General features: G+C 57.3%; 2 protein-coding genes and 1 non-coding gene across 4 annotated transcripts in view; 1 reads left to right on the plus strand and 2 right to left on the minus strand.

Annotated features, from left to right (window-relative positions):
• PIGG (phosphatidylinositol glycan anchor biosynthesis class G) overlaps nt 1-5,914 on the minus strand; it is a 37,824-nt gene extending 31,910 nt beyond the window's left edge. Inside the window, exons 1-2 of one of the 2 annotated variants that reach the window (XM_038533674.1) lie at nt 5,655-5,911; nt 4,723-4,928 (exon numbers count right to left, since the gene is read on the minus strand). In XM_038533674.1, coding sequence (XP_038389602.1) covers nt 4,723-4,928; nt 5,655-5,808 — 360 coding nt within the window. In that variant the 5' untranslated portion in view covers nt 5,809-5,911. Of the gene's footprint in view, nt 1-4,722; nt 4,929-5,654 lie in introns of both variants that reach the window. The other variant, XM_038533675.1, reaches the window with a different exon arrangement.
• A 9,848-nt stretch (nt 5,915-15,762) lies between these two features.
• LOC102154042 (USP6 N-terminal-like protein) lies at nt 15,763-25,346 on the minus strand. Its single transcript, XM_038533676.1, has 13 exons — nt 25,133-25,346; nt 24,466-24,549; nt 24,095-24,164; nt 22,596-22,663; nt 21,432-21,471; nt 21,077-21,157; nt 20,632-20,742; nt 19,609-19,656; nt 18,726-18,850; nt 17,958-18,052; nt 17,681-17,746; nt 17,082-17,181; nt 15,763-16,811 (listed from the first exon to the last, which is right to left on the minus strand). The coding sequence occupies exons 9-13, from the start codon at nt 18,796-18,798 to the stop codon at nt 16,387-16,389; spliced, it is 759 nt and encodes a 252-aa protein (XP_038389604.1). The 5' UTR covers nt 18,799-18,850; nt 19,609-19,656; nt 20,632-20,742; nt 21,077-21,157; nt 21,432-21,471; nt 22,596-22,663; nt 24,095-24,164; nt 24,466-24,549; nt 25,133-25,346; the 3' UTR covers nt 15,763-16,386.
• On the plus strand, nt 24,795-24,915 carry MIR8899 (microRNA mir-8899). The gene has a single exon (NR_128870.1). It is a non-coding gene; the product is annotated as a microRNA mir-8899 (primary transcript).
• Nucleotides 25,347-27,733: the final 2,387 nt, after the last annotated feature.

The raw sequence follows: 27,733 nt of genomic DNA on the forward strand, positions 1-27,733 counted from the left end.
AAGCCCCATGGTGAAGCCTACTTAAAAAAAAAAAAAAAAAAAATTAAAAATTAGAAAATAAGTAAAAATGGAGTCTGGGGAATGACACAGGTATAGCAAATTTCTATAAACTCCCACATATTCCTGGCATCTGGAAAGCTGCATGTACACATGAGGCTGACTGTGTGCTCAGGAGAGATCAGACAGTGCCTAGTTACCCATTCCTTCCAGCTGAGCAGGAGGCCCTACTCATGACAGGGGAGGCTTACTGGTGCCTGGACAGTGAGTATTAACCACACACAGGCCCCTAGAAAGGGTGGAAGGCCCACTGCATAATGTATTTAAGCACAGCCTCTGACCAGCATTGGCTATCCACTAACTATGCTGTCCCAGGGGTGACCTTCTGAAAGATCAGTTTAAAAATAAAAACAAGAACTTAAAACAAAAATAAGCAGATACCAGTTACTGTGCACTCCAGCAGAGACAGACGCTACAGAATGAGTTTTGGCAAGTAACTACAGTGGCAAACCAACAAAACGGTGGCAACAACCATTACTCCTGGGGTGGGGTGAAGGATCAAAATCCAGAGCTGAGGTGGGAGGTTGCACAGATATACCACATTTGTGAAATCTCAACAAACCATACATATAAAAATGTCTGCACTACTTTGTATGAAAATTCTATCTCAGTGAAATTATTTTTTTAAAAGGACAGCCTTCTTTTCACTCCAAAATTCTACCACTTACAGGTAACCAGTTACGTTGGGTGAGTACCCTTTCATACCTTTTCCTGTATGTGTATGATCACAAATATACAAAGATACACATTTTTTAAATAAAAATGTTAAGAAACTATAGAAAACAATTCTGCAGCTTGCTTTTGTTTTCCAATTAATAGCATATTCTGAACCTTTCACCCCAGAAAACACTTCATTTCAGCTACTTCATTTTCTTTTCAGGCAGCTACAGAGTATGCCAGTATTTGGACCAAGACCATTTTAATGGGCATGGACATGTATTTTAAAAAGCTTGCAACAAAAGTGCCATTTGAGCTGAGACCTGAAGGCTCATGTGTTGACTATAGGCGAGGGGGAGGTGCGCTGGGGCTTTCCAGGGGGAACAGAGCAAACTGTGAAAGCCCCACATCCAAAAGAGGGCAATACGCTTGGGGTAGGTGTGATCTATGTGGATGAATGGCTCAGGAAGAGGGAGAGCAACTCAGATAAGGGCAGAGAGGTAAGCAGGGACAGGACCGTGCAGCCTCAAGGCCTGGGTTAGTAGGCCGATATAAACTAGAGCAGGGTTTGAAAAGGAGACGACTTGGTGTGTTTGGACAGGACCTGGGCACAAGGAGGTGCTGGGAGATTTTACAGTCCTGGCTGGAGACCACAGCAGATTGGACTGGGGGAGCCAGCAGTGCAGGGTCTGGCTCAGTGTTGAGTACCTGTCCACCTCATTTTGTATGAAGAGGTCATCATCAATCTTTACATTTTTACGTGATAGACAAAAGCCAGGGTTGCAGATTGCTTGAGTTCGTCTTGCCCTGATTACTAGTACAGAATCTCCTCATATGTTGACTTGCCATTTCAATGTCTTCCTTTGTGGATTTCTTTATATCCTTTGCCATTGGATTGTTGTCCTTGGCCAGATTCTCTTTACACATCATGGGCTTAACCTCTTGTTTGTGATATCAACTGTAAATAATTTCCCCAGTCTATCATTTGTCAGTTGACTTAGTTTATAGTGTTTTCTGGGGCACCTGGGTGGCTCAGTGGTTGAGCATCTGCTTTTGGCTCAGGGCGTGATCCCCGGTCCTGGGATCGAGTCTCTGATCCCCAGATCACAGGGAGCCTGCCTCTCCCTCTGCCTACGTCTCTGCCTCTCTCTCTCTCATGAATAATAAATAAAATCTTAAAAAAAAAAAAAAAGTGTTTTCCATCACATAACAGTTTTCTGTTTCCATGTGGTCTAATTTGTCCATCCTTTTCCCAGGGGCTTTTATGAGGTACTTGCCTCCTTCTCACACTAGGCTGTGTTCCCATTGACATTTTCGAGGAGGGCAGGGACTGCTTGGTACCCTTTACCCCAGGAAGCATGCAGGCAGCTGGGAGCCCTAGGAAGTCTAAGTGAGAGCCCAAGTCTGCCATCACCTTGGGGGTCTTCCTGTGGTTGTTGTGGCCTTGGGAACAGTAGTTTCTTGCCTTCTGAGAATGACGGAGGGCTCTGCAGAGACTACTGGAAGAGGACGTGGCCTGGTCACCATATTCGGCAGGAATGCCACGTAACATGCTATGACCAATGGAGGCTCTGGAACCAGACATACAGAGGCCTAGGCTCAGTTTCTAAGGCCGCTGTGTGGTTTCACCACTTCAAGCCTGTTTCCTCATCTGGAAAATGGAGAAGATGGCAGTGCCTGCCTCACACAGCCTAGGTCACGGGGCTGTTGTGACAGCATATGAGATAATGCCTGTGTTCTGTGCTCACCACACTCAGTTGGTCAGTACCTGGCTCCTTATTGTGGGGACTGTAAATTCCTTGAAGAAAGGAAAAGCATTCACAAATTAGTTTGTGAGAAAGTGCAATGAGAGGCATTAGCCTTGAGTTGTTAAGATCAGTGTGTCGTGACAACCGCATCAACACCTCAAGATTAATGAAGTCCTTTCCCTAACGGGAGACAAGGTAGGGGACACACTCCTTAGTCAACCTACTAAATCCTACCAAATTCTAGAGCTGTGTAATCCTAACTCCAGTATGTATTTCCTGTTCCAGCTCCCCCTCGATGGGGAATGAGGAGCCAGAACCTGCAAAGGACTGAAAACAAAATAAATAAAATGAAGCAAAACACTGGTTTTGTGTCATGCAATGACACAAATGGGCTGGAGACGGGAGGCCCTAAGAACCACCGTAGCCAACACGCAGGTCTGAATACAGCCTGGAGCCTGCACGCCCACTTACACACTTTCTTACTAACCTGCGCGGATTCCTAGTAACACATTCTTACCAGAATGAAAGAGGAATCAGTTCCTTCCACACTTCTGATGACAGATGAAGAACTCAGCACTCCTGACGGCGAGGAGCCTGGATGCCTTTCTTCTAGCTTTCAGAAGACTGGTCTCAGTAGCATGAGCACTCTTGAGAGGCCATCCCTGAGCTTCCTTTTTTTTTTTTTTTTTTAATAATTTTTTAAATTTTTTATTTATTTATGATAGTCACAGAGAGAGAGAGAGAGAGAGAGAGGCAGAGACATAGGCAGAGGGAGAAGCAGGCTCCATGCACCGGGAGCCCGACGTGGGACTCGATCCCGGGTCTCCAGGATCACGCCCTGGGCCAAAGGCAGGCGCTAAACCGCTGCACCACCCAGGGATCCCTATCCCTGAGCTTCTTGATTAAAGGTGCCGCACTCCTCATCACTCTGTCATATTCTCCTCTCTGATTCCTCCCACAGCACTTACCACTTTCTGAAACTATCTTATTTGTATATGTACATATTTTCTGTCCCCTCAATCAGAAATTAAGCTCCATGAGGTTAGGACATCTGCTGACTTGCTCTTCACTGAATGAATCCCTCTTATCTAAAACATGTGATACTCAGAAGTATCATGTGATACATAGAAGATGCTTCACTGCTGAGTGAAGGACACACTACAACCAAAAGTTACAGAGAGTGGAAAACTCAAGAAAGAAGTCAATGAAAGATGCAGTATTAATCCTTTCATTCCCAGACTGTTTTATTCATCTAGTAAACATTTACTGAGTACCTACTAAATACTGCCCCCAAGCTTTGAATCAAGTGGTTCCTTCTCACCAAATAATGTGTCACATAAGGCTCAACCAGACATTTTTTTTTTTTTAACCATACTAGCAACATGTCCCTTTCTGCCTCCTCCCCTTTACTCATCCTTCCAGTTTGAACTTAAATGTAATTTCCTCAGGCAGGCTTTTTCTGACCCTCAATCGAAATTGAGCCCCCCTTCCACCCCACCCAGTAATGAGCATCACACCCTGTTCTTTCTCATCATACATTAAACCACACTTTAAAACTGCAAATTGATTTACTCATCTTTTAATGGATATGTTTCTCGTAACTAAAAGCTCCATAAAGGCAGATACTATTTTCCCCCAACTGCACACCCGTTACAGTACTGCCACATAGTAAGTAGTTGCTTAATAAATAGTTCTTGAGCCAATCAACACGGCTTTACTCTCTTTTTTTTAAACCCATAGTTTGTGGGTAAAGCACTATGCACTTTCAAGCCACACTCACTAGGCTGAACACCTCAAAGTGAGTTATTAGTAGAAACAGTCATACCTGTTGAGGCCGGATCACACAGGTGTGCTTATTATTTATACCCCAGTTGTGAACAAGTCATTTAACTTATCTGACTTTGCTTTCTTATCCATACAGTCAAGAGACTGAACTAGATTAATCCTAAAGTCTTCTTTCCGGAATGTATGTGGTGCACTGATGATTAAAGAGACCAGGCTAGCAAGGAGGACACCATCTTTTGGTTTAGGCTGCCCTGAATGATCTGGCTCTGATTAAGCTTTATGCTTTCCATGAAGTGTGAACGTTGGACTACTTGACAAGCAACACAAATCATGGGTCTCAGTTCTATCCTATCTTGTGAGCTTTGTCAGCATTTTACTGCCCCAGCCAGGTGGATAGCACTCAACTTGGGACTCCAAGTAAAGGAGTACAGAGAGCCAAGCCACCACTTACAACACATTTAGTCAAGCTGTTTACCTTGATTCGAGGCATCGTAACTGTAGGCAGCTTTGCTTCGGCCACAAAACTGTGAGATGCTCCTTTTTCCACAAGGTAAGTTGTGTAGGGCATAAATTTCACACCCTTGGAGCCGAACACAAAATCATCTCTCAAGCCATCTATTAGCATAATAACAACTTTTTTGAAGAGAGGTGGTGGGAGCTTGGTCCAGTTGGAACTGGCTCCTAAAAATGTTCGAAAGGATAAAGAAAATTGAGTTTTAAGTTGTATTTAGCACCCGAGCACCTTATCATCTGTTTCTGGGCTACTTCTCCAGCACATATGTTGTGCCATCTACCCAACCCGACCCAGGGACAAGGACCTGTTCCTGGCAGACAGCGTGGGGGGGCGGGGGGGCAAGCTGAAGGAGCCCCAGCCTTAGGCAGTATTAAGTATCAAGCCTTTGGCTCGGGGAGTCCCGCGAAAGGGAAGGCCCTTCCGAGGGTGCGGGAGGTTGGACACTCGGGGAGCTAGATTCTAGACAGCGCGGCAGCCGGCGGCCGGGCCCGCGGCCACAGATCGCGTCCACACGGTCCGCGGCTGCTACTGCGTCCTGGTCAAGCACGGGAGCGGCCCTGGAGGGGTGTCCTAGAAGGAAGCGCGGAGGGGCAGCAGGATCCTGTCCCCCGCTGCGACTTGCTGGGCAAGGAGGTGCCTCGGAGAGGCAGTGGCCCGAGGGCCCGTCCCGGGAGAGGGGCAGCAGGCGGACCGCGGCAGGCCCGGCGGGGCCTCTCGGGGCGGCGAGCGGGAGGAGGGCGCCAGTGTGGCCGGCCCTGGCCGGGGGCTGCGCGGCGGCAGGGGCCCAGCAGAGGGCCCTCGGGAGCCCGGGAAGCCCGGGGCCGCGGCCCCCAGGGAGCGTCCTCCGGCGGAGGCGGGGTCCGGGAGCAGAGCCGGCGGCGAGGGGTCCGTACCGGCCGAGGGTTCAGGCGCCGCGGGCTCTGCCCGCTGCTCCGCCCTGGAAGAGGAGCGAACCGGGGCCGGGAAGAAGCCCCGGAGGAAGAGCGCGACCCCGAGCACCTCGATCACCACGCAGCAGGCGGCGAAGGCCCCGGAGCCCAGCCGCATCGCGCCCCCGCAGGGGAAGGACCCCGGGACGAGCCTCGCCGCCACCAGCCGCTCCGCAGCCGCCCCTCCAGCCGCGCGAGCCCGCCCTCAGAGCACACGCCCGCTGGGGCGCCGGCACGTCCGCCGTCGCGCCGGAAACACGCCACGGGACGCGCAGCCCCGGCGAGCACTTCCGGCCCGGCGCTCGCGGAGTCCCTCCGGCCCGCGCGGCGCCCCCGCTCCGGTCCGGCCGCGGCCGGCGGGTGGGCCCGGGAAGGCCGGCGACGCGCGGGGCCGCCTTCGAGGGGCTGTCCTGCGTCGGCGCGGCCCGCGGAGTCGGGTGCCCGCAGCCCTCGCGCGGCCGTGCGCAGGCCGCCTTCCCTGACCCCGGCCCAGGTGGCGCCCGAGCGCCCTGGCGCGGGGCGCCGGGGTCGCTCCGTGTGGGCGCCCGGCCGGGGTGCGGCCCCGCGGCTTCAGGGCTGGCTCGGCGGAGGAGCTGGGCCCGGCTGGGGCTCCTCGCCGCTCGGCCCCACGTGGGCGCCCCGAGCCTCCGGCCGCCGTCTCGGGTGCGCGCCCGCCGCGGGCTGCGGAGCCCCGAGCAGGGCCGCCGTCGGCCCCGGGGCAGACCCCGGCAACCCGCGTGGCTCTTCGGCGCCCCAGGGCGTGGGGGCTCCCGGGGCTCAGCTCGGGGCACCTCGGGTCGCCGCGGGGCTCAGCTCGGGGCTCAGTTCGGGGCGCCTCTTCAGTGCCCCAGGGCACGTGGGGGCGCCCGGGGCTCAGCTCGGGGCACCAGGCGAGAGGAGAGCTCTCAGCCGGGCTCAGCCTGCCCTTGAACAAACCCTTCCCGCAGGAGAGTCCTTGTCATCCGCGGCAGCGTGTCCCTCCAGGACCTCGTGTTGACTCTCAGTACCTAACAGTGTATTTGAAGAAGGGCTTTAAAAGATGGGAGTCAAAATAAGGTATTAACCTAAAAAATGAAACCGCCAGTTATTTTAGCAGCCAAGTAGATTTATTCTGAAATAGCGGAGAATTGCAGTGCAGGACAAGCAAGCTACAGCAAAACCATAAAAGAGGCTCTTACATTTCTTATTTTACTTTTAAAGTAGGCTCCACCAGCGCGAAACCCGCCAGGGCTTGAACTCACAGACACTCTCTCCTCTAGGCCTATGAACCGCTAGGACACGCAGGACTCGCCTGTGGCCACACTTGAATTAGACGTTGAGCTAGAGTGTTGCTTTCTTCTCAGGTTGGCCTCTAAAATACAGTTAGGGACCCCCGGGTGGCCCAGCGTTGAGCGTCTGCCTTGGCCCAGGGCGTGACCCGCGGGGTCCCCAATGGAGTCCCACGTTGGGCTCCCTGCAGGGGGCCTGCTTCTCCCTCTCCTGTGTCTCTGCCTCTCTCTCTCTCTCTCTCTGTCTCTCATGAATAAGTAAAGTCTTTAAAAAAAAAATCAAATGAATAAAATAAAAAAAAATAAAAGATGAATGAAATATCTACCTGGTCACTGATTATTTCAATTCCAACTGAACCACAGTCAAGGATTTTGGAAGGTCACAGAGATCATGCAGAGTCCTTCCACTCTCCTACCTGGGAAGGGTGCCACTGGCCCCACTCTGCCTGTGAAGCCCCAGGTTCTAGCACAGCCCTGACCCACAAGGGTCACTAGACACGTGGATTGATACAGGTCTGGTTTCAGGGGCCTACCCGCTCCCCTGTGTAGCCCTTGGGGGCTGGTGGGCCCTCCTGGCACTGGTTGGATTTCATCCCATCTGAGTGATCAGTAGTAAATAGTCAGGTCTCAGAAGGACAGTCTTGGTCCCTAACCATCCAGGCAGGATCTGTGATTCTCCAGCTCAGACCAGCCTGGGTCTTGACAATCCCTATGGCCAGTTACTAAGTGGACTGCTCCTGGCACTGTAACAGGTCCATGGTTAGTGTAGACAGCCCCCTGGGAAATTTCCATTCCCAACAATGGCATAGTTGCTTCTTCAGCAAGTGGAAGAGCATCTTGCCATCATGACAGGACAGGAAGAGCGTTGGATGGGTGGCTGCAACCCATGATCCTAAGTGAACCTCTTCCTTCCTTGGGTTTTATTTTTCCCCGCTCTGCCGTTGGCCATCAGTAATGTGTAATCCGTTGCTTTCCCAGCCCAGAATCTGTTCTCACATCCACATCCAGGATCTCAGCTCTCCTTTGGAAACCACATCTCACCTGCCTCCCATCCAAACAGTTCCAGGGGGGCAGACCCCACATTCATCCACCTTGAAGATGGGCATATGATCTAAGTCTAGCCAACCCCTTGCTCCATCCTTTGGGTGCTTTGGTGACTTCAAGGATGAGAATGTGACTGAAGCCAGGTCAAAGACACTTAAAACCGTGACTTTTCATGGAACCCAAGAGAAAGAGAAATCCTTCCCCGTAGAGTGGACACTGAGTGGGTGTCAGCCTGGAGTTGTTGGAGGCCCCAGATGCAGTGAGAGAGACTGTGTCTGTGAATGGGGCCACCCCAGAGCACTCAGCAGGTTGGAAGGGTGGAGATGGCTCAGGTCATCTTGTGAGAGTGTGAGCCCCTGGGCCTGCCAGGTCCAAACCCACTCTTAACTTGCCTCTTGAAAGCATTCTTTTCCACCACTTAAAAATATTTATTTTACTTCGGGAAGTGTGTCCAGTTCCTTTCAACCCCAAAATTCCCAGCTGACATATCAGGAGCAGCAATCCCTGAGACTCCCTGTGCCCAGTGTCCTCACGGGGCGAGGCCATGGTCCGGAAGAGGGAGATGGTGAGTGGAGTCAGGTCTCAGGGAGGGCTGCAGAACAGCCCTGCCCCTGTTCCTTCCCTGTCTTGGGAGAGGAATACCCCCGAGGAGGAAAACCCCCAAGCAGCAAGCAGCAAGAGGAGAACCAGCAGGAGGAAGAGGCCACTAGATGGCTAATTGGTCGGCTTGGTTTTTCCTTTTTTAGGGTCCAGTCTGTCAGTGTGTATTTTTACTAGGAAGTCACCCGTGGTTTCCTGTTTGTTACAATAGGGTTTTCTTCCATTTGACGTTTAATTTCTTTCTAGTTTTCTATAGAATTGTCACAATGAACGGACATTGATATGCTATTTTTAACTAAAGTCCATATTTTATTCAGGTTCCCTCTGTTCTACCTTCTGTTCCAGTGCCCCTTTCCTGCTCATGTCTCTTTGGGCTTTTCTTGGCTCTAACAGTCTCTCAGATGTGCTTTGTTTCGATGGCCTTGGCAGTGCTGAGGAGGCCTGGGGAGGCATTTTGTAGAAAGTCTTGCATTGGAGTTTATTTTCCTCATGATTAGACTGGGATTATGGGTTTTGAGGAAGCAGATCAGGGAGGTGAAGCGCTCCGTCATCACTTTATAACAAGGGAGCTCTTGTTGCTGTCCGTGTTAACAGTGGTCCCCTGGCCGGGGCAGTGTTGGTCAGGCTTCCCCAGAGAGGAGTTACTCTTTCCCCTGTACGCATACGGTGTGTCTTCTGGAGCAGGGAGATGCTGCACGGAGCCCACACTTTGGAAGAGGGGAGATAGCCCTACCTCCTTGATGACTGTCTACATCTATTATTTGGAATTCTTATAGGAAAGGTTTATTCAGTCCCATTTTGTAAAAAAAAATAAAAATAAAAAAACTATGTAAAAAGTGCAGCTGAATAATTTAAAAGATTACAATGGCTTCATTGAGCAGTTCATTAGTTGGGCAACACCCCATCTAGCAAATAGAAAGGAGCTCCTTTGAGCTGCAGGGAAGGGAAAGTTTTTAAAGAAAGGGAGAAGATTGAAAAAAAAGGAAATTGTTAGAAAAGGTCCATTATTTTAGTCAAGGTCCTCCTCCTAAGGGGAACAGAAGGGGACATTCAGTACATTTTCCAAATTAACTTGTTAAAAGTTTACATGGAGGTGGGTGTGTGTGAAATTGCAATTAGGTTAGGTATTATGTCCTGATTTGCTAACAGGGGTCTCTTAACATAAGTGACTCCATCTGGGGCCTGTGGTTTTCTTTTTAAGAAATCATTTATTTTGGGGGGTGCCTGGGGGGCACAGTTGGCTAAGCGTCTGACTCTTGGTTTCTCTCTCCATCTCCCTCTGCCCCTTCCCCTGCTCTATCTCAATTTCTCTCTCTCTCTCTCTCTCAAATTAAGAAATCTTAAAAAATGAAATAATTTATTTTTTACCCCTGTGGACACCAGCATAGTCATTTTAGGCTGTCGGTTACACTCCAGCACTCCAGTATTTGATCGCTGGTTCATTCCCGTGTTGGTTGTTCAGAGTGTTTCCCATTGGCTCCTGTTTTCCATTGACACCATTTCATCTTTGTGGGGTTTTTCTTGGTACTTCCTTGCTTTCTGATACTTTAAGATTATCTTGACTCCTATATTTACTGTCTCAATCCTAGTGCCAGTAATTTCTTCCAGGAGCCCTGGCTCCTTTTTTTAGAGAATGGAATTAAAAACTTAGACATGGGAGCTAAATGTGCTCAGTGGACAATGCACGGAATCTATGCGTATATTCTAACCTAATTATGTCGAACTGTCTGTATCCATATTAAGCTAAAGATGAGTTTATGCTGATTTCCTCAACCCGGTCCGCCACCACATGGATATTGTGATCTTTTCCCTTTGCTGATTTGTAACTTTCTACTCCAACAGCAAGAAGCCCGATTCTCACCACCTGCCATTTATTTAATTCATTACTCTGTTCCAGATTACAGATATGCTGCTTTCAGAACTGTTAGCTACCACCCTGAGGAGAAAGAGCTTTATGGAACAGAGACGACTGTTGATGTACAGTACATTTTTCCTTTAGTCTTCAGATGCCATTCATTTCCAAAGTTACTTAGGTCAGCATCTTTTCCCATAAAACCTACAGTGAGTTTTTTCCATACATTTCTAATACAGTTAGATTGTTTGTGACATTCTGTATTCCACTGAAGGGGAGGAAAACATTTCTCTCTGTTCAAGTTTCTTCTAGCTGGACTAGGAAATGAATTGACTTGAAACAGATTAATGGGAAGAAAACAACAGCAACAACAACTACAAAATGTAATCATGTGCATATGGAGACCCAATAATAAAATTGAGACCTAAAGAAATGACCAAGGCAGTTCTTATACTTTTTGGATAAAGAGAAAATAAACCTGTGAGGAATTCACAGGACAAAGAAAACCTTGGGAGCTTCAATTAAGGAGTTCTAAACAGAATTTGGGCTGGGGTAGTAAATTAGTAAAAAGTAACACTGGTCGTTTATATATAGCTTCTTCAGCTCTAAATTTCCCATCTCTGGTGATAAGGAAGTCTCTTTACCTCCTGGTACAAAGAGATCTTCAAATGGGAGGTTGGTTTCCCGCTTGCAGGGGGACAGAGGAGGGTCTAAGTGTCCCTGTTGCATAGGTTGTCTCCTAAGTAACTTTAATTTAAAATAATATGTTAATGCATCACATTTGGGCATAGTCTGCCCTTGGCCCCCTATCATCCTGCGACACTCCCACATCATAAATAATTTTAGTAGATTATGATTTACTCTTTGGGATGCGAAAATAGGTTTTGACACAGTGGTAGGTATGCATTAGTAAAGTATTGTGTGGAATACTTCAAACCTCCACCCCACTATCTTTTTATCATCTCTAGTTTTGCCTTTTCCAGAATGTCCAATAAATGGGGTCATACAGTGTGTAGCCTTTTCAGACTAGATTCTAACACTTGGCAAAATATATGTCTTTGTATGGTGTAATTGCTCATTCCTTTTTATTGCCTAATAGATCAATTGAAGAAAAACAAACAGAACAGCCATACATCATGTTTACATGAGGGATAACCAGGAAAACAGAGTGACTTCCCAAAGTGGCCCAAACCATCATTCCGTATACCACCTTTAGCTGAAGACCAAAAGATTTGGGGTGGTGGAAAAGCTAGTTAAGGGACATCATCAGACCAAGCACAGTCAAAGAGAGTATGCCTGTTATGCAGATTTAAGCGTGTGCCTTCTTTTTTTTGATGAGCGTTTTGAGATTTAGTCATTTTTCTGTTCTTGGTACAGGGAGGGAGGTACCCTTACAAATGGATCTTTCTTTACCCAAAACTGTAAATTTTGCTCACCAAATGACAACTTCTATCTGGTTTTCAGAGATTCTTCTGTGTCTACCGTTTCCTGAAATTAAGCAGCCCAATTCATCCTTGTGCCAAAGAGATGCGTTTTGGCGTGATGTGTTCTGATTCCCTCATATGCATGCTCCCATTTGTTTATGGATTCATCTGTTAAAGGACATCCTGATTTCCATAAGTGTTTAATCATTACATATAGAGCAGCTGTGCATAACTGCATGCTAGTTTTTTGGAAATATTTGTATTCAAAGCAGTTGCCTAAATGCTGTAAGTGCAATTGTTGGATCCTAAGGTAAGATTTATTTGGCTTTGGAAAAAACAGCCAAACCGACTTCCAAAGTGGCTGTACGTGAATTCCTCCGGCCATGAAGGACAGTTGCTGTCATTCTTCATCCTCCAGCAATTGGTTTATTTTTTTGGAGTTTAGCATTTATAATACGTGTGCAGTGCTACCTTATCGTTGTTTTAATTTGTAATTTCTTTTTTAATTTGTAATTTCTTAATAATGATGTCGAGCATAGTTTTTGTATGCTTAATTATTATCTGTGCATCTTCTTTGTCTAGGTGTCTACTCAGATCATTGCCCATTACTAAGTAGGTTATTTTCTTATCGTTGGGTTCTGATAATTTTTTGTATATTTTGAATATGAATCTCATACCAGGTATATGTTCGGCAAACATTTTCTCCCAGTTTGTGGCTTGTCTTTTGGTTATCTGAGCAAGGTCTTTCACAGAGTACAAGTTTTAATTTTATAAACCTCATGGTATCATTTCTTTGTAGATTGAGTTTTGCTGTTGTGCATTAACAGACACATGAAAAAATGCTCGATATCACTTGGCAGCAGATAAATACAAATCAAAACCACATGGGAAACAGCCTCACACTGGTCAGAATGGCTAAAATTAACCACTCAGGAAATGACGGATATTGGCGAGGATTTGGAGAAAGGAGGATCTGCTCACACTGTTAGCGGGAATGCAAGCTGGTGCAGCCACTCTGGAAAACAGTATCCTCAAAGAGTTAAAAATAGAGCTACACTACGACCCAGCAATTGCATTACTAGGGATTTACCCTAAAGATATAAATGTAGTGATCTGAGGGGGCACCTGCACTCCAATGTTTATAGCAGTAATGTCCACAATAGCCAAACTGTGGAAAAAGCCCAAATGTCCATTGACAGATGCTTGGGTAAAGATGTGGTATATATAAAAAAAAAAAAAAAAAAAAAAAAAAAAGATGTGGTATATAGATATACAATGGTGTACTACTGAGCCATCAAAAACAATGAAATCTTGCCATTTGCAATGATGTGGATGGAACCAGAGGGTATTATGCCAAGCGAAATAAGTCAGTCAGAGAAAGACAATTATCATATGAATTTACTCATATGTGGAATTTAAGAAACAAAACAGGATCATAGGGGAAGAGAGGAAAAAATAAAACAAGACGAAACCAGAGAGAGAAATAAACCACGAGAGACTCTTAACTCCAGGAAACAAACTGAGGATTACTGAAGGGGAAGAGTGTGGGGGGATGTAGCTGGGCGAGGTAATGAGCGCTGGGTGTTTTATAGAGGTCATGAATCATTGACCTCTACCTCTGAAACTAATAATACATTATATTTTAATTAATTGAATTTAAATAAAATAAGAAACTCATCACCAAGCCCAAGGTCATGTAGATTTTCTTTTATTATTTGATATTTTTATAGTTTTGCATTTAAAATTCATCTACAAATTGAGTGAATTTTGGGTTAAGTTGTAAAATAGTGTCTGAATTTCATGTCATTCCAAATTGTTTCCAAGTAGTTGTTCTTTAAGTGTTTCTGGAGAGATCAGGGGAGAGTGGGCTCCATTTTAGTTAGAAATTTCCCCAAATTTAATAAATTCAGCTGGACACAGGGAGCAGTCCTGTCTCCACAGAACGGAGCGCACCCCATCCTGCACTGCCTCCACCGCCAGCAGGGGGCGCGCCTGCTCCCTGACACGCCAGAGTCCTCTGCCTGAGGGGACAGGAGCCCAGCCTCCTCGGGACCCGCCGCGGGGGAGGGGGCCGCGTCCACGCCGACAGGAGCCTCCGCGGGACCCGCCGCGGGAGGAGCAGGTGAGGAGGCGCCGGCCGAGTGGGGGCTGCTGAGCCGTCCCGGAGGAAGGGCCGCGCGCAGACCCGGTTCCCGTGGCTCAGTGTGAGGTGACCTGGGGCCGCCGTGTGGGGCCGCGCAGCCGTGTCTATGCGGCACACGGGGCCGGTTCCCGCCGCTCCTCAGGCGCCGCCTCGGGGCTGCGGGTTCCGGGCGCGGGACGAGGCCGCGGGGGTCGGAAGGGCTGCGGGAGAGGCTCGGGAGCGGGTCTCGGGCGCCGAGCTCGGGTCCCCGTGGCCGCGGGCCGCCCTGGTGTGCGCGGGGCGCGGGCGGCCTGTGCCCTCCTCGCCCGCAGTTCCGCCGCGAAGTTCGCTCCTGCGGATGCACCGCGGCTGAGGCTGGTCTCCGAGGCTCTGTTCTGAGGCGTCTCCTCAGGGGGGACACGCGGTCGCTTGGTTTTTAATGTTGAAATTCAATTACCCACCACAGCACAGCGCTCGGTCCAGTTGTCGTGTCCCAGGTCTATAGTGTGACACCCGGTGCTCCCCTACGCGTGTTTGAAGATTCACGTCGTATCCTGCAAGTCTACCGCATGTGTTAGCTCTGGGGACCCCGAGGGCGAGGTGCGGGGGATCGCGGAGGCCCGCAGGGCGCAAGCACGGCCGAGCCTCCACCGACCGGGGTGCAAGGGGCACAGGAGGGGATTCCGCGGGGGAGCCGGCAGCTGCGCCCCTGCGTTGGGGGAGCGTCCTGGAGGGCAGCAGGCTCCTCTGGCCGGGCTGCCGGGGTCAGGGTCTCCTGGGGGACCCCGACTTCCCCTGCCGGGACCTGTCGCCCTGCCTCTCCTGCGGGGTCCTCCTGCTGCGGCCTGTCCTGGACACGGGACGGGCTCCCCTCCAGCCTCCTCACCAGCCCCCCTCCAACCTCCCCAGGCCCCCCTGCAGGGGCCGGTCGGGGCCTGGGCCGTGCCCCTCCTCCTCTCTGGGGGTGTCTCCGCACCCCGTGCACAGAGCTCCGGGAGACGCAGAAACGAGCCGGGGGTGCATTTTCACACAGCACTTTATTGAACTTGCAACAGCAAACAGGGGCTCAGAGCCGAGGATGCGCGCCTTCCCCTGGGAGACCTTCCTGTCCTTAGAGGAAAGCGGGAATCCCACAGGGGTGCAGGTGCTGGAGTCCCCCACCTGGGAGCCTGTGCGGACTCGACTCCGGGTGGGGGCGCGTGTCCTGAGGCTGGGGTGTTGAGAGGCGGTTCTGGGGACAGCAGGGCTGACGTGGACCTGAGGCTCATGGGCTCCTGCACTGGGTCCCCACAGGGCAGCTGGACCCCGGCCTCGGGCCCCCTGGGGCCGGGGGACTGACTGCTGGAGCCCCAGCACCTGGAGGAGCCTGCCTCCTGGTGTGGGTGCGGGTGGGGCCCACGGGCCTGCCCCTGCTGCCCTGCCCTGGGGTGTCCCGGGATCCCCAGGGCTGCCCTAGGTCAGCGACCTGGATCTGTGGGGCACGCCCAGGGCCCAGGAGGCCACATCCGACTGTGAGAGGGCTCACTCAGCCCGGGGCCAGAACGCAGGCCTGGCCAGGGCCCCGGGGAGCTGGATCCCATTAGTTTTTGTGATGGGCCTGCGGGGGGCTCGAATCGCCCCTGCCCCCACAGAGCCCAGGGCCAGGCCAGCCCAGGTCCCTCTGGGTCAGGGGCTGGTGTCCTGTGCGGGGGGTGCCGCCCTCCGGGAGGACAGCGAGACGAGGCAGGGCACGGTGACGGCAGGCCAGAGCCTCCGGGCCCCCGCACTCACCGCCACGCTCTGCCCCCGAGGCCCGTGATCATCGAGCTGCCCCATGGACGCGGAGGGCAGAGGGTCCCGGGCCTGTGCGGGGCCTCGGGGCAGCGGGCTCAGCGCCACCCTGGCTCTGCCCTGGCTGTGCCCATCACTGCCCAGCGAGGGGCACGAGCTGCAGTGGCCGCGGGGCAGGAAGGGTGTCCTGGGCCCGACAGCGTTGTCCCTCGGGGGCTGGGGGGACCCCGTGATGGGAGTCCTGGGGGTGCTCCAGGGCCTGGTCCGTCGCGGGGCCTCTGGGGTGGCCCAGGCAGGTGCCAAAGGGAAGAGGACCCCGTTTTTTGTCTTGAAACCCACCATGTCTGGGGGCCGCCTGCCTGCACCGTCTTGTTGTACTGGGAGGGTGGGGAGGGAGTTCCATTGCTGGGGGGGAAGTTGGATGATGGCCTGGCCGGGAGGGGGTCCGGGCGGCTCAGGCTGGGTGGCTGGGCCCGGGGAGGCCGGCTCCTCCACCCTGGGCAGTGTCTCAGAGGCCGGAGAAGGGAGGAGAGGCCCGGGCGCTGGGGACACTCGCTCCAGGCCCAGGGGCCTCGTGGGGAACTCCTTAGGTCCCACTGGAAAGAGGCCGACGGGGTCAGCGTCGCCAGCAGGCTGTGTGTCCCCCGCTGGGGGCCCCGGGGGTCCTCACGGCTCCCGTGTGGCCCCCCGGCCTGACCCTGTGCTCAGCCCCCCACACTGGTGCCCAGGCCCTGCAGTGGGTGCCCGCCCGCTCAGCCTTGGCCTGGGGTCCCCGAGGCTGGAGCAGAAGAGGAGAGCCCCAGAGATGAGGACGGGGGCCCCAGGGGCTCTGTCCCCTGTGGGCGGCCCCAGCAGGCCGAGTCAGGAGGGGCCGGGGCCCTGAGCCCACCTGGGGGGGCAGGTCGCACTGCGTCCTCCAGAGCTGGGTCATGGAGGCCCGAAGGTGTCTGAGCACCGCCTCGTCCTCCAGGGCCCAGGGCTGGGCCAGAGAGTCCTGGAGGAACTCCTGGAGCCCTTCCAGGGGCAGCTTCAGGAGGCGCTCTGGGCGGTGGGCAAGAGTCAGACCCAGAGGGCCCCGCCCTGGGGCCCCCGGTGCCCCCAGGCCAGCGGCTGGGGTCCCGCTGTGCCCAGGAGTGCCGTGGGCAGTGCGCTGGCCGGGGTGGCCCCTGCCCGCTGCTCCTCTCAGGGAGCCCCGCTGCACCCGCCTGCCCCACCGTCCCCCCACCCCAGGTCTGGGTGCTGCTCAGAGCACAGGGTCACCGCCCCTGCCCCCCGCCCCCAGCACACCTGGGCTCCCAGGGGCTCACTTACTCCTGTGCACCTTGAGGATGGTGTAGGCCATGGCCGTGAGCACCCGCTCCCCATCGAATATGTAGGCATCCCACAGCTTCAGGGTGAGCAAGAAGGGGGTCTAGGGGACAGCGGGGTGGAAGGAGCGGCCTGAGCAGGGCCCCTGGGGGGCTCAGCTGGGGCTAGGCTAGGCCTGCCATCTGCCCCCCGGCTGCCTCCGACAAGGCCCCACAGCCCCCCCGTGCGTGCCCTCCTCCCAGGGAGATCAGAGCTCCCGGCCGCTCAGGGTTCCGACCCCGGCCAGCACCTCCCGCACCCCTGGGGGCACAGACTCTGCCCGCACTTGACGACACCACGCCTTGAGAGGACCCCAGGCTGGCCGCCCGATGGGCCGAGGGCCCGTCCACACCCCGGGCTGACCCGGCCTCCCCGGGGGGAGCTGAGGCAGAGACGGCCTGCCCCAGGAACCTCGTCCAGGGACCCTCTGGGCTTCTCCAGGACGGGCTGGGCTGCGAGCCTCAGCCTCAGGGCCCCGGGGTCGGGCCTGGCTCGTCTGGAGGGTGGGGCTGAGCTGGGCCCTCCCCGGGGGCAGGGGGCAGGTCCGGGAGCGGGGACCTCACCCGGCCGAGGAAGCACTGCAGGAAACACTTTGGGGTATAGATGTCGGTGGACATCTGCTCCTCATCCTGGCGGGAGGGCAGGAGGTGCTCAGGCCCCACGCCGCGGCCCCTGGAGCTGGGTGGACGTGCTCCCCACGGCCCGGCCCAGCCCAGCCCCGAGGGCGCCCCCGGGCCCCAGGGGGAGGAACGTGACCCCAACTCTGGGCAGCTCGGAGGGCCGTGCCCCCCACCCCCTGCCCCGGGCCCCGGGGACGGAGCCTCAGGAGCTCCCACTCGCCATGTGCTTCCTCAGGTTGGGGAGAGCTCTTTGGAGGACGCGCTCGTGATGAGCCTGGAACCTGAGGAGCTTCGGGAAGCCCGGGACGAAGAAACCTGAGAAGGCCCCAGGTCCCCACGGTCAGGGCCTCCTCCTGCACCAGGCGGGGTGGGGGGTGTCGGGGCAGGGGCCTCCCCCCACACACTGACCCCCGTGTGCCCACCTCCCTCAGAGCCCTGACTGGACCCGCTCTTCCCAGAGGGCAGGGCTGCCTCCCAGGCCGGGGGCGCGGGGCCCTGGGACCCTCGTGCTCAAAGAGACCCCGTGGGGCATGGGCTGGGGGCTGAGGACCAGGCCCGGCTGACCCAGCACCCTCTCTCCTGCAGGGGCTGCCGCGGGACAAGCGGGTCCCCAGCCCAGAGGGGCAGCGGGTGCAGGCCATGGGGAGGGTGATGGGCATGCACGGCCTTCTGTGGGGCTTGGGAGTGAGGCTGGGGACCCCTAGGAGGGGGAGACGCTGCCCCCTGGGCCCCGTGTGGCCGTGGGCTGGCAGGGGGGCCTGGCGGGCAAGCAGGCAGCCGGGCGGGAGGCTGGGGGAGTAGCGGGAGTGCAAGGCCTGCAGACGGTGGGGCGGGTGGCCGTGGCTCCGGGACCCCAAGGTCTCCAGGGAGGCGGGGCCCTTGCCCGTGGGGGGGCGGGTTGGGGGGTCCCCGCCTGCCCCCCAGTGCAGCAGCCTGCAGGGAGGCCCTCCTGACTCCCCTCCCGCCCAGCGGCCCGGCGGGCCCCTACCGTGCATGGCATGCCTGTCATTGGTCATCAGCTGGGCCAGCGCCCAGAAGGCGTCCTCCTCGGGCAGGAACATGAGGAGGATGGCTGCGATCTATCTCACTCATGCTCTGGCTGTAGCCCACCTCCTGCAAGAGCCAGAGCCCCATGGAGGGTGTGCGCCCCGAGGCCCCCTCTGAGCCCTCCCCGCGGGCGTCAGGCTCCCCCGGCTCCCTCACAGCCTGGGCTCCCGGAGGGGGCTCCCAGAGGGCGGGGGGGCAGGTGAGGGCCACCCGGACCAGCTCGGGCGCCAGCACCCCGGGCCCCACTACCGAGCCCTGCGGCCGCCGTGCCAGGGCCCCCGTCCTCAGACCAGCAGGAGGTGCCTCCGTGAGCTGTGCCAGGCTGCAGGGGACCTGCCAGGTCTAGAGACCCCCCAGAGGGCAGGTCAGGGGCCTGACTGTGGCCCCTGGCAGGTCCCACAAGGGGAGCTGGGCCAGGACACCCCACGGGGCCAGGGAGCATGTGAGCTGGGGTCCTCGGGGACCCTTCTGGAATGCGCCGTGGAAGGGGGCGGCCTCCTGGGCGCCTCGGCCTCATGCCCTTCAGGGGAGTAGGAGCCTTCCCCGCCCGGGTTCTCGTCAGTAGTGCCGTCTGTCAGGGTCCAGACCCGAGCTCTAGGATGGCCGCGGTGCACGCGGGGGCCCCGGGCAGCCCCGGCCCTCAGGCACGCAGGCCCTGCCTCCCCTGGGAGGTCTGCACCCTGCCCCCTGCCCGTCCCGGAGGAGAGAGACCCTCCCCCGCATCTCGGGGCGTGGAGCTGGGGCCCCGACTGTGAGTCCCGCTGGTCACCAGCACTCAGGACAAGGCCGCCCGCGGGGCAGGAGGCAGGGGCAGGGACACTCACGGTGTCGTACACCGAGTAGGCCGCCAGCACGAGGAACAGGGTCGCTGCCTAGGAGGGGGGACAGCAGGGGGCTCTGCTCAGTCAGCCCCCACCCAGTGAGGCCGCCGAGGTGCCGACACCCGCCCCGCAGGCCCCGCGGCCTGCAGGGCCCCTCTGCGGGGGCCGATCTCTGGGGTCAGGTCTGCGCACGGGGACAGGCGGCGACCTCACACGTGCAGCATGCCGGGGGTTAAGTGCACCCTGGGGTGTCCGACGCCTCCGAGCGGCTCCTGCCGTGGGGTGTGCAGCTCCGGGCTCCCCCAGCGCCGCCAGCGCCCCCTCCAGCCCTGGAGCGGCCCCCCCGCACGCCCCCTGGGAGCCAGCGCTCCCCCTGCCCCGGTCCCTGCAGCCCCTGACACCTCTCCTCCGCTGCCCTGGCCTGGCCTGGCCCCGTGTCCCGGGAACACCACCAGCCCCACGTGGCCCCTGCCCCGAGCCCACGCAGCTGGGGCATCCGTAGCCCTGAGCGCACCCCCAGACCCCGGGAGGAGGAGCCGGCATCAGGGACACAGACCCCGACCTGTCAGCAGCTGCCGTCCTGGGCAGGGAGCCCTGGGGCCACCATGGGAGTGTGTCCTGCAGGAACCTCCACCCTTCACCTGGGAGGCCGGGGAAGGCGGGAGTGCCCACCGTGCCCGCGGGGCCTGCGTGAGGGCCTGTGCCCAGCTGTCGTGGGTGGGGAGGGGACTGAGGGTCAGCCCTGGACAGGGAGGGGACATGGAGGATCAACCCGGGTGGGAGGAACATGGGGGGTCAGCCCGGGTGGGGAGGGGACACGGGGGTTCAGCCCGGGTGGGGAGGGGACATGGGGGTTCAGCCTGGAGGGGAGGGGACAGGGGGTCAGCCCTGGACAGGGAGGGGACATGGAGGATCAGCCCGGGTGGGGAGGGGACACGGGAGTTCAGCCCGGGTGGGGAGGGGACATGGAGGGTCAGCCCGGGTGGGGAGGGGACTGAGGGTCCACGGGGAGTGGACGGGTCCCACCTGGTATTTCCCGGCATTCCTGGCCTTAAACTGGTCAACGACCTTCAGCAATTGCAGCCACACCTGTCCCCGCACCTGGGGCGGGACCCCCTTGTAGACCCGGCGCCGCAGCTGCGGGGAGGAAGGCAGTGCTGGTGAGAGGGGCCCAGGGTGGCCCCTTGGAGCCCAGGGAGCGCGAGGCATCTAGAAGGTTCCGGCTTCGGCTCCAGGGTGTCTGCAGAGAGGCTGGGTCTCCCTGGAGCTGGACCCCGTCCCCCACGAGGAGCAGGGACCATGGCCCCGACCTGACGCTCCCCCACCGCCGTCCCGGGGCCCGGGGAGGCTCGGGCTCCCAGCAGACTCTCCCCAGGCAGGGGGCTCCCCCGAGGACAGGGTAGGAGGACACTGAGGGCGGCCCCCCAGCCCTGTCAGGACGGAGAGCCCTCGGGGGCACCCAGCGCCCCACCTTCTCGCCGGGGAGGTAGTGGTCCCATCGCTTGAGCATTTTTATCCATTTGTCCGCGCGCCAGGTCTCCTGGCGGAGTTTCTGGAAGAGGACAAGCGGGGGCCGCAGGTGAGGCTCCAGCCGCGGGAGGTGGGCGCTCGGGCCGCGTCCAGTCCTCCGTGGGACCCAGAGGAGCCAGGAAGGCACAGGGCCCCCCGCGGACCGCGGCTCTGGGTCTGGGGTGCGTTCCCGGCAGCCTGTGCAACGCTGGGACGAGGGACTGGGGAGACGCCCGGGGATGTCCTGGGGGACGGGGTGCAGACAGCTGACCCCAGCGCCCCCCACGTCCTGCCCGGGGCCCAGGATGGGCTCTCACCTTGGCCTCGTGGGGGCTGGGGCCGGGCAGCTAATTGTCCCTGGAAGGCAAGAGACGTAGAGCCCTGAGGCCCCTGCCCCACAGCCACACACCCCCCCCCCCCGTCTGCCCCCAGGGGCCTGGGGAGGGCAGGGCTCCTCCAGGGAGGGCAGGGGCTGCCAGCGGCCTGAGGGCAGGCGGGGGCGGCGTCTGGGGGGTCTGAGAAGGGTGTTTGCCGGTGGTGGGCTGGGCGGGGACCCCTCGGCGCCCCCAGGGGGTGACCTGCCCTCCTGCTCGATAGACCAGCCTGAGAACTGTCAGCGTGGCCCGGGTACCCCATGACCGTCCCGCTGAGGTCCCCCCGCCTCCCCAGGGCCTGACTGCCCAGCGTCCAGCCGGCCTCGCCCTGCCCCCTGGCCATCCCCCTGCTGTCCCGACTCCCCTCTCTGCTTGCTGTCCCCTCTGCCACCCTGGCCCATTTCACCTCCTGTCCTGTCGGAGCCCCTGAGCACGACCACCCCCGAGCCATCCCAGCAGCCACCGGGCCGTGAGCAGGGCTGAGGGGGCCCCACCTGGGGTCTCCAGCGTCCATCAGGTTCTCGTTTGGCTGTTGACCCATCAGCCTCGTCCTCTGCGACCTAGGCCACTGGGCTGTCCCTTCCCTCGTTCCCGCCCAGGGCAGACCCCTCCTCCTCTTCCCTCCTCCTGCCTGGTCGGGCCCTCCCTCTGCGCCACCCCCTCCCTGCCCTGGCCTGGTCCCCGGCATCTACCTGCAGCCCCGCAGAAGCCTTTGGGTGTGGGTGAGAGCACCCCTGCGGACTCGCCCCAGACCAGGCCGTCCCCCTACGGAGAGCACGCCCCAGCCCCAGAGCCCCTCACAGGCGGGATCCCCTGCTGACAGGATTGCCCCCCCTCGATACAGGAGGCAGACACCTGGGCCTGCCCGAAGCAGGCATGGAGGCCCCTCCTCCGAGTGTCCAGGGGCCTCCCCCGGGCCCAGCTCCCTTCCTGCCCACGTCCCAGGTTGTCCTCTGGGGTGTCTCAGCTGCAGCCCAGCGCAGACATGGCCCTCAGAGGGCTCCAGGGGACAAGGTCCCGACCTGGGGGGGGGGGTCAGCCTCCAGAGAGGTGTTCCTGCAAATGCCACCCCCCCTGAGATGGATGAGGGGTGTCCAGGGGACTCACTGCAGAAAGCCCTGGTGGTCGGTGACCTTGCACAGTGACAGGTCCTGCAGAGACCCTGCTTGGTGCGCCTGCAACAGAGGGGGCTCCGTGGTGGGGACCCATCAGAGCAGGGAAATGGGGACAGACAGGAGGGAGCAGAAGGGCTCCTCCCTCCCCTGAATCCTGAGGGAGCGCCGACCCTCTGAGATTGGCCGGGCACCGGAGGAAGGGCCTGTCTGCCCGGTGGGCGCAGCCTGACAGCCTCACCTGCTTCTATCTATCAGTGACGATCCCCACCTGGGCCTGACCTGACCTGGTGACTGTGGTCCCCACCTGGGCCTCACCTGGACCCGGTGACTGTGGTCCCCCACTGGACTTCACCCGGACCTGGTGACTCTGATCCCTACCTGGGCCTCACCTGGACCTGGTGACTGTGGTCCCCACCTGGGCCTCAGCTGGACCTGGTGTCTCTGATCCCTACCTGGGTCTCACCTGACCTGGTGACTCTGATCCCTACCTGGCCCTCAACCGGACCCGGTGACGATGGTCCCCACATGGGCCTCACCTTGAACCGGTGACGCTGGTCCCCACCTGGGCCTCACCCGGACCTGGTGACTCTGGTCCCCACCTGGGCCTCACCCAGACCTGGTGACTGGTCCCCAACTGGGCCTCACCTGGGCCTGGTGACTCTGGTCCCCAACAGGGCCTCACCTGGGCCTAGTGACTCTGGTCCCCACCTGGGCCTCATGTGGATCTGCAACTCTGGTCCCCACCTTGGCCTCACCTGAACCTGGTGACTCTGGTCCCCACCTTGGCCTCACCGGGACCTGGTGACTCTGGTCCCCACCTGGACCTCACCTGGAACTGGTGACTGTGATCCCCACCGTGGCCTCACCTGGACCCGTTGACTGTGGTCCCCCACTGGGCTTCACCTGCATCTGGTGACTGTGGTTCCTACCTGGGCCTCACCTGACCTGGTGACTGTGGTCCCCACCTGGGCCTCACTTGACCTGGTGACTCTGATCCCTACCTGGCCCTCACCCAGACCTGGTGACTCTGGTCCCCAATTGGGCCTCACCCAGACCTGGTGACTCTAGTCCCCAACTGGGCTTCACCTAGGTGACTCTGGTCTCCACCTGAGCCTCATGTGGATCTGCGACTGTGGTCCCCACCTTGGCCTCACCTGAACCTGGTGACTCTGGTCCCCACCTGGGCTCACCTGGACCTGGTAGCTGTAGTCTTCATCTGGACCTGGTGACTCTGGTCCCCACCCGGGCCTCACCTGTACCTGGTGACTGGGCTCCTCAGCTACCAATGACTAGGATCCAGGATGGACCCTTAGTTGCTACTGACACTGGGACCATCCCCAGGGTCTCACTTGTTCCTGGTGACTATGGTCCTTGTCTGGGCTGACCTGGCTCATCCTTGGCTCTGATCCCCTCTTGAGCCTCACCTGCTCTTGCAGGTATAATCCCCCCTGTCGTGGGTGTGTAGTGTCTACGGTCCCTTCTGGGCCTCACCTGATGGTACTGGGCCACGATATTGGCCCTTTGCAAGGCCAGCAGTGTCTCCGGGTCCTCCTGCATCGTGCTGCAATCCAAACACATCCAAGAATGACGGCGCGTGAGAACCTTCTGAGGACACATGCATCCGGGTGCTCCCCGTGGGCAGGTGCCCCTCTGTCTGACCGGAGCCGGAAACAACCCCGTAGCCCCGAGGGGCACAGGCATCACACACGGGCCCTCACTGCCTGTCTGTCCCTCGCCCACCTACAGTCCACCTTCCCAGCCACTGTCCCAGGACACACCGTCACACTGGGGTCACAGAGCGCTCCCACCCTGGTATCAGGAGCACACGGGCGGGGGACCAAGGGGCTCCAGGAACTGCCTACCTGATGCTCGGGGGTGACGTCTCCCAGCCCGGGGCCGGCGCAGAGATGGTGGTGGGTGGGCCGGCCAGCGAGTGTCCCTGCGGGCTTGGGGCGGGGGCGGGGATCGAAGGTTTCTCTTAGATTCCACAAGCACACGACCAAAGGGAGAAAGCCACGGACTGGATTTCATCAAAATTAAAACCTGATGCCAGCAAGAGTGCGACCAAACTCCCCACCCTGAGGGCAGCGATGTGTGAATAGCCTGAGGGGGGCCCGGGGGAGCACGAGGGACTCGTTCCAGTGTGTGAAGAGCAAGCCTGCTCACGGGCCAGGGGGACCCAGCGGGCACAGGGCGGGATGGGGGGATGTCAGTCACCCCTGTTGGGGTCCATGCGTCTAGGACAGGCTGGAAAGGTCATGGCTTGGGTGCCTGCACAGCACAGGGCTTACAGGGGAGCAGGGGTCCCGGGGGAGCTGCCTGAGTTCCGACTGCAGCCTCCTTCCCTGGACGGGAGCAGCAGGGTGGCCACTCTCACCCCGTGGGGCTGTGGAAGGGCTGTAGGAGCTGCTCACGGTCATCGCATTGGGGGTCGGGGTGTGTGGACCCCAGCTGGGGAGGCCTGTGCCCCCACCCAGACCCACAGGCCCCACTGTGGCCCGCGGAGATCAGGGATCAGCTGCCACTCACCTGTGACCTGTAGCTGTGTGAGCGCCTCCTCTTTATGCACTGGGGTACTGGGGAGAGTGGGAGTACCGGGGTACTGGGGAGAGTGGGAGAGTTGGGGTACTGAGGAGAGATGAGTACTGGGCTACTGGGGAGAGCAGGAGATCTGCGAGCCAGATCCGGAGCACGAGTGCCTCCGACGGTCTGCGGATGCAGAGTGGGCACCAGGCAGCGGTGGAACTCGGGGGCACCACAGTTCCACCCAGAGTGGGGTCCCGCATCATCACTGTGGGCAGGCGGGGTCCAATCAGCACTTAGCCCTTCACCCTGAAGGCCGAGGGTCCCGGGGGAGAGTCCTGTCCCCACGCCGGGCGGGAAGGCGATGCAGGCACCCTCCCACATCCTCAGTTCCCATCCTCAGGCCCTGCAGGCCTCCCGCCCTTCAAGGCAGACTGGGGGTCACAGATACCCCCTGCCCCCCAGGGTTCACAGCATGTGGTTGCAGTTAGGAACATTTGAGGGGCTCCTGGGTGGTTCCGTCGGTTCCACGTCGACTCTTGAGTTTGGCTCAAGTCAGGATCTCAAGCTTGTGGCGTGGAGCCTCGGGTGGGGCTCGGGCTCCGGTGGGTGAGGAGTCCGCTCCAGGTTCCCCCTCTCCCTCCACTGCACCCTCTCTCAAGTAAATCTTCTAAAAATTAACATGAAGACACGTGAGCATCTTGTCCCCTCTGCAGAGGTGCCTTCGTGTGCGTAACGACGGGGTAAATGCCTTTCACGGACCCACCGGGAGTCCTACCAGAAACCCCTTTTCTTTGGGGTTTATTGAAGTACAGTCGACACACAACGTGACAGTAGTTTCAGGGCTACAACTAGTGACTTGACAATTTGTGCCTCACTCAGCTCTCCCCACAAGAAGCGGCGTCACTGTCTGTCCCCGTACAAGCTGTCCCAACAGTACTGACTCTATTGCCAGGCTGTACTTTCTAAATTTCTGGGATTTCTTTATTTAGAACCAGACACTTGTAGCTTTTCCTATTGTTCATCCATGTTGCCCACCTGCCCCCGCAGCCCCTCTGGGGATCAGTCAGCACGACCCATCCCATTAACCAGAGAAAGGACATGGGGCGGCCCAGGGGGCTCAGCGCTTCAGCGCCTGCCTTCGGCCAAGGGCATGATCCTGGAGTCCCGGGATCGAGTCCCACATCGGGCTCCCTGCATGGAGCCTTCTCCCTCTGCCTGTGGCTCTGCCTCTCGTCTCTGTCTCTCTGTGTCTCTCAAGGATATATAAATAAAAATTAAAAAAAAAAAAAACAAAGAGAAAGGGAAAAAAGCATACAATCCCCTCAAGAGTTGCAGAAAAAGCATTTGACAGAATACAACATAAAAAGCACAGGGGGTTTTGAGGAAATGTCTGTCAACAGAAGAAAGGCCGCATAGGAAGGCACGCAGCTGACGTCATCCCCAGGGGTGACAACATGAAATCGTCTCCCATTGAGCAGGAACAAGCCAAGTAGGTCTCCTCTCAGCGCTGGAAGTCCTGCCGTAGTCAACAGAAGGGAAACGGCCATGTGGGGGTGGCGTCCACACTGACAGGGGCCCGCCCTGCTCAGGACTCGCGGGGTGGCTGCAGGGTGAGGGTTAGGGTTAGGGTTAGGGGTTAGGGTTAGGGTTAGGGTACGGGTTAGGGTTAGGGTACGGGTTAGGGTTAGGGTTGGGTTAGGGTTGGGTTAGGGTACGGGTTAGGTACGGGTTAGGGTTTAGGGTTAGTGTAACGGGTTAGGGTAGGGTAAGGGTTAGGGTACGGGTTAAGGGTAACGGGTTAGTGTAACGGTTAGGGTAGGGTTAGGGTTAGGGTACGGGTTAGGGGTAGGGTACGGGTTATGGTACGGTTAGTGTACTGGTAGGGTTAGGGTACGGTTAGGGTACGGGTTAGGGTAACGGGTTAGGGTTAGGGTACGGGTTAGGGTAAGGGTTAGTGTCCGGGGTTAGGGTACGGGTTAGGTACGGGTTAGGGTAACTGGTTAGGCTGTACGGGTAACGGGTTAGGTTAGGTTAGGGTAACGGGGTGAGTGTAACGGGTACGGGTTAGGGTTAGGTTAGGTACTGGTTGGGTTAGTGTTAGGGTACGGGTTAGGTACGGATCTGGTTATGGTTAGGGTAGGTTTCGGTTAGTGTTAGGGAGGGTACGGGTTAGGGTTTAGGGTTAGTAACGGGTTATGGTCTGGTACGGGTATGGTTAAGGTTGGTTAGGTTCTGGTAGGGTGCGGGTTAGGGTACGGGTGTACGGTTTAGGGTTAGGGTACGGGTTAGGGTAAAAAACGGGTTAGGGTACGGGTTAGGTAAGGGTTAGGGTTAGGGTACGTGTTAGGGTTAGGGTAACGGGTAGGGTTTAGGGTACCGGTTAGGGTTAGGGTAAGGTTTAGGGTACGGGTTGGGTTAGGGTACGGGTTAGGTTAGGGTACTGGTTAGGTAACGGGTTAGGGTACGGGTTTAGGGTACGGTTTAGGGTTAGGGTAGCGGTTTATGGTAGGGTTAGGGTTAGGTTGGTACGGTTAGGGTTAGGGTAACGGTTTAGTGTACGGGTTAGGGTTTACCTGGTTCGGTTCATGGTTAGGTGGCGGGATG

The sequence above is a fragment of the Canis lupus genome, chromosome 3 (genome assembly GCF_011100685.1).
Source record: "Canis lupus familiaris isolate Mischka breed German Shepherd chromosome 3, alternate assembly UU_Cfam_GSD_1.0, whole genome shotgun sequence".
Taxonomy (NCBI): domain Eukaryota; kingdom Metazoa; phylum Chordata; class Mammalia; order Carnivora; family Canidae; genus Canis; species Canis lupus.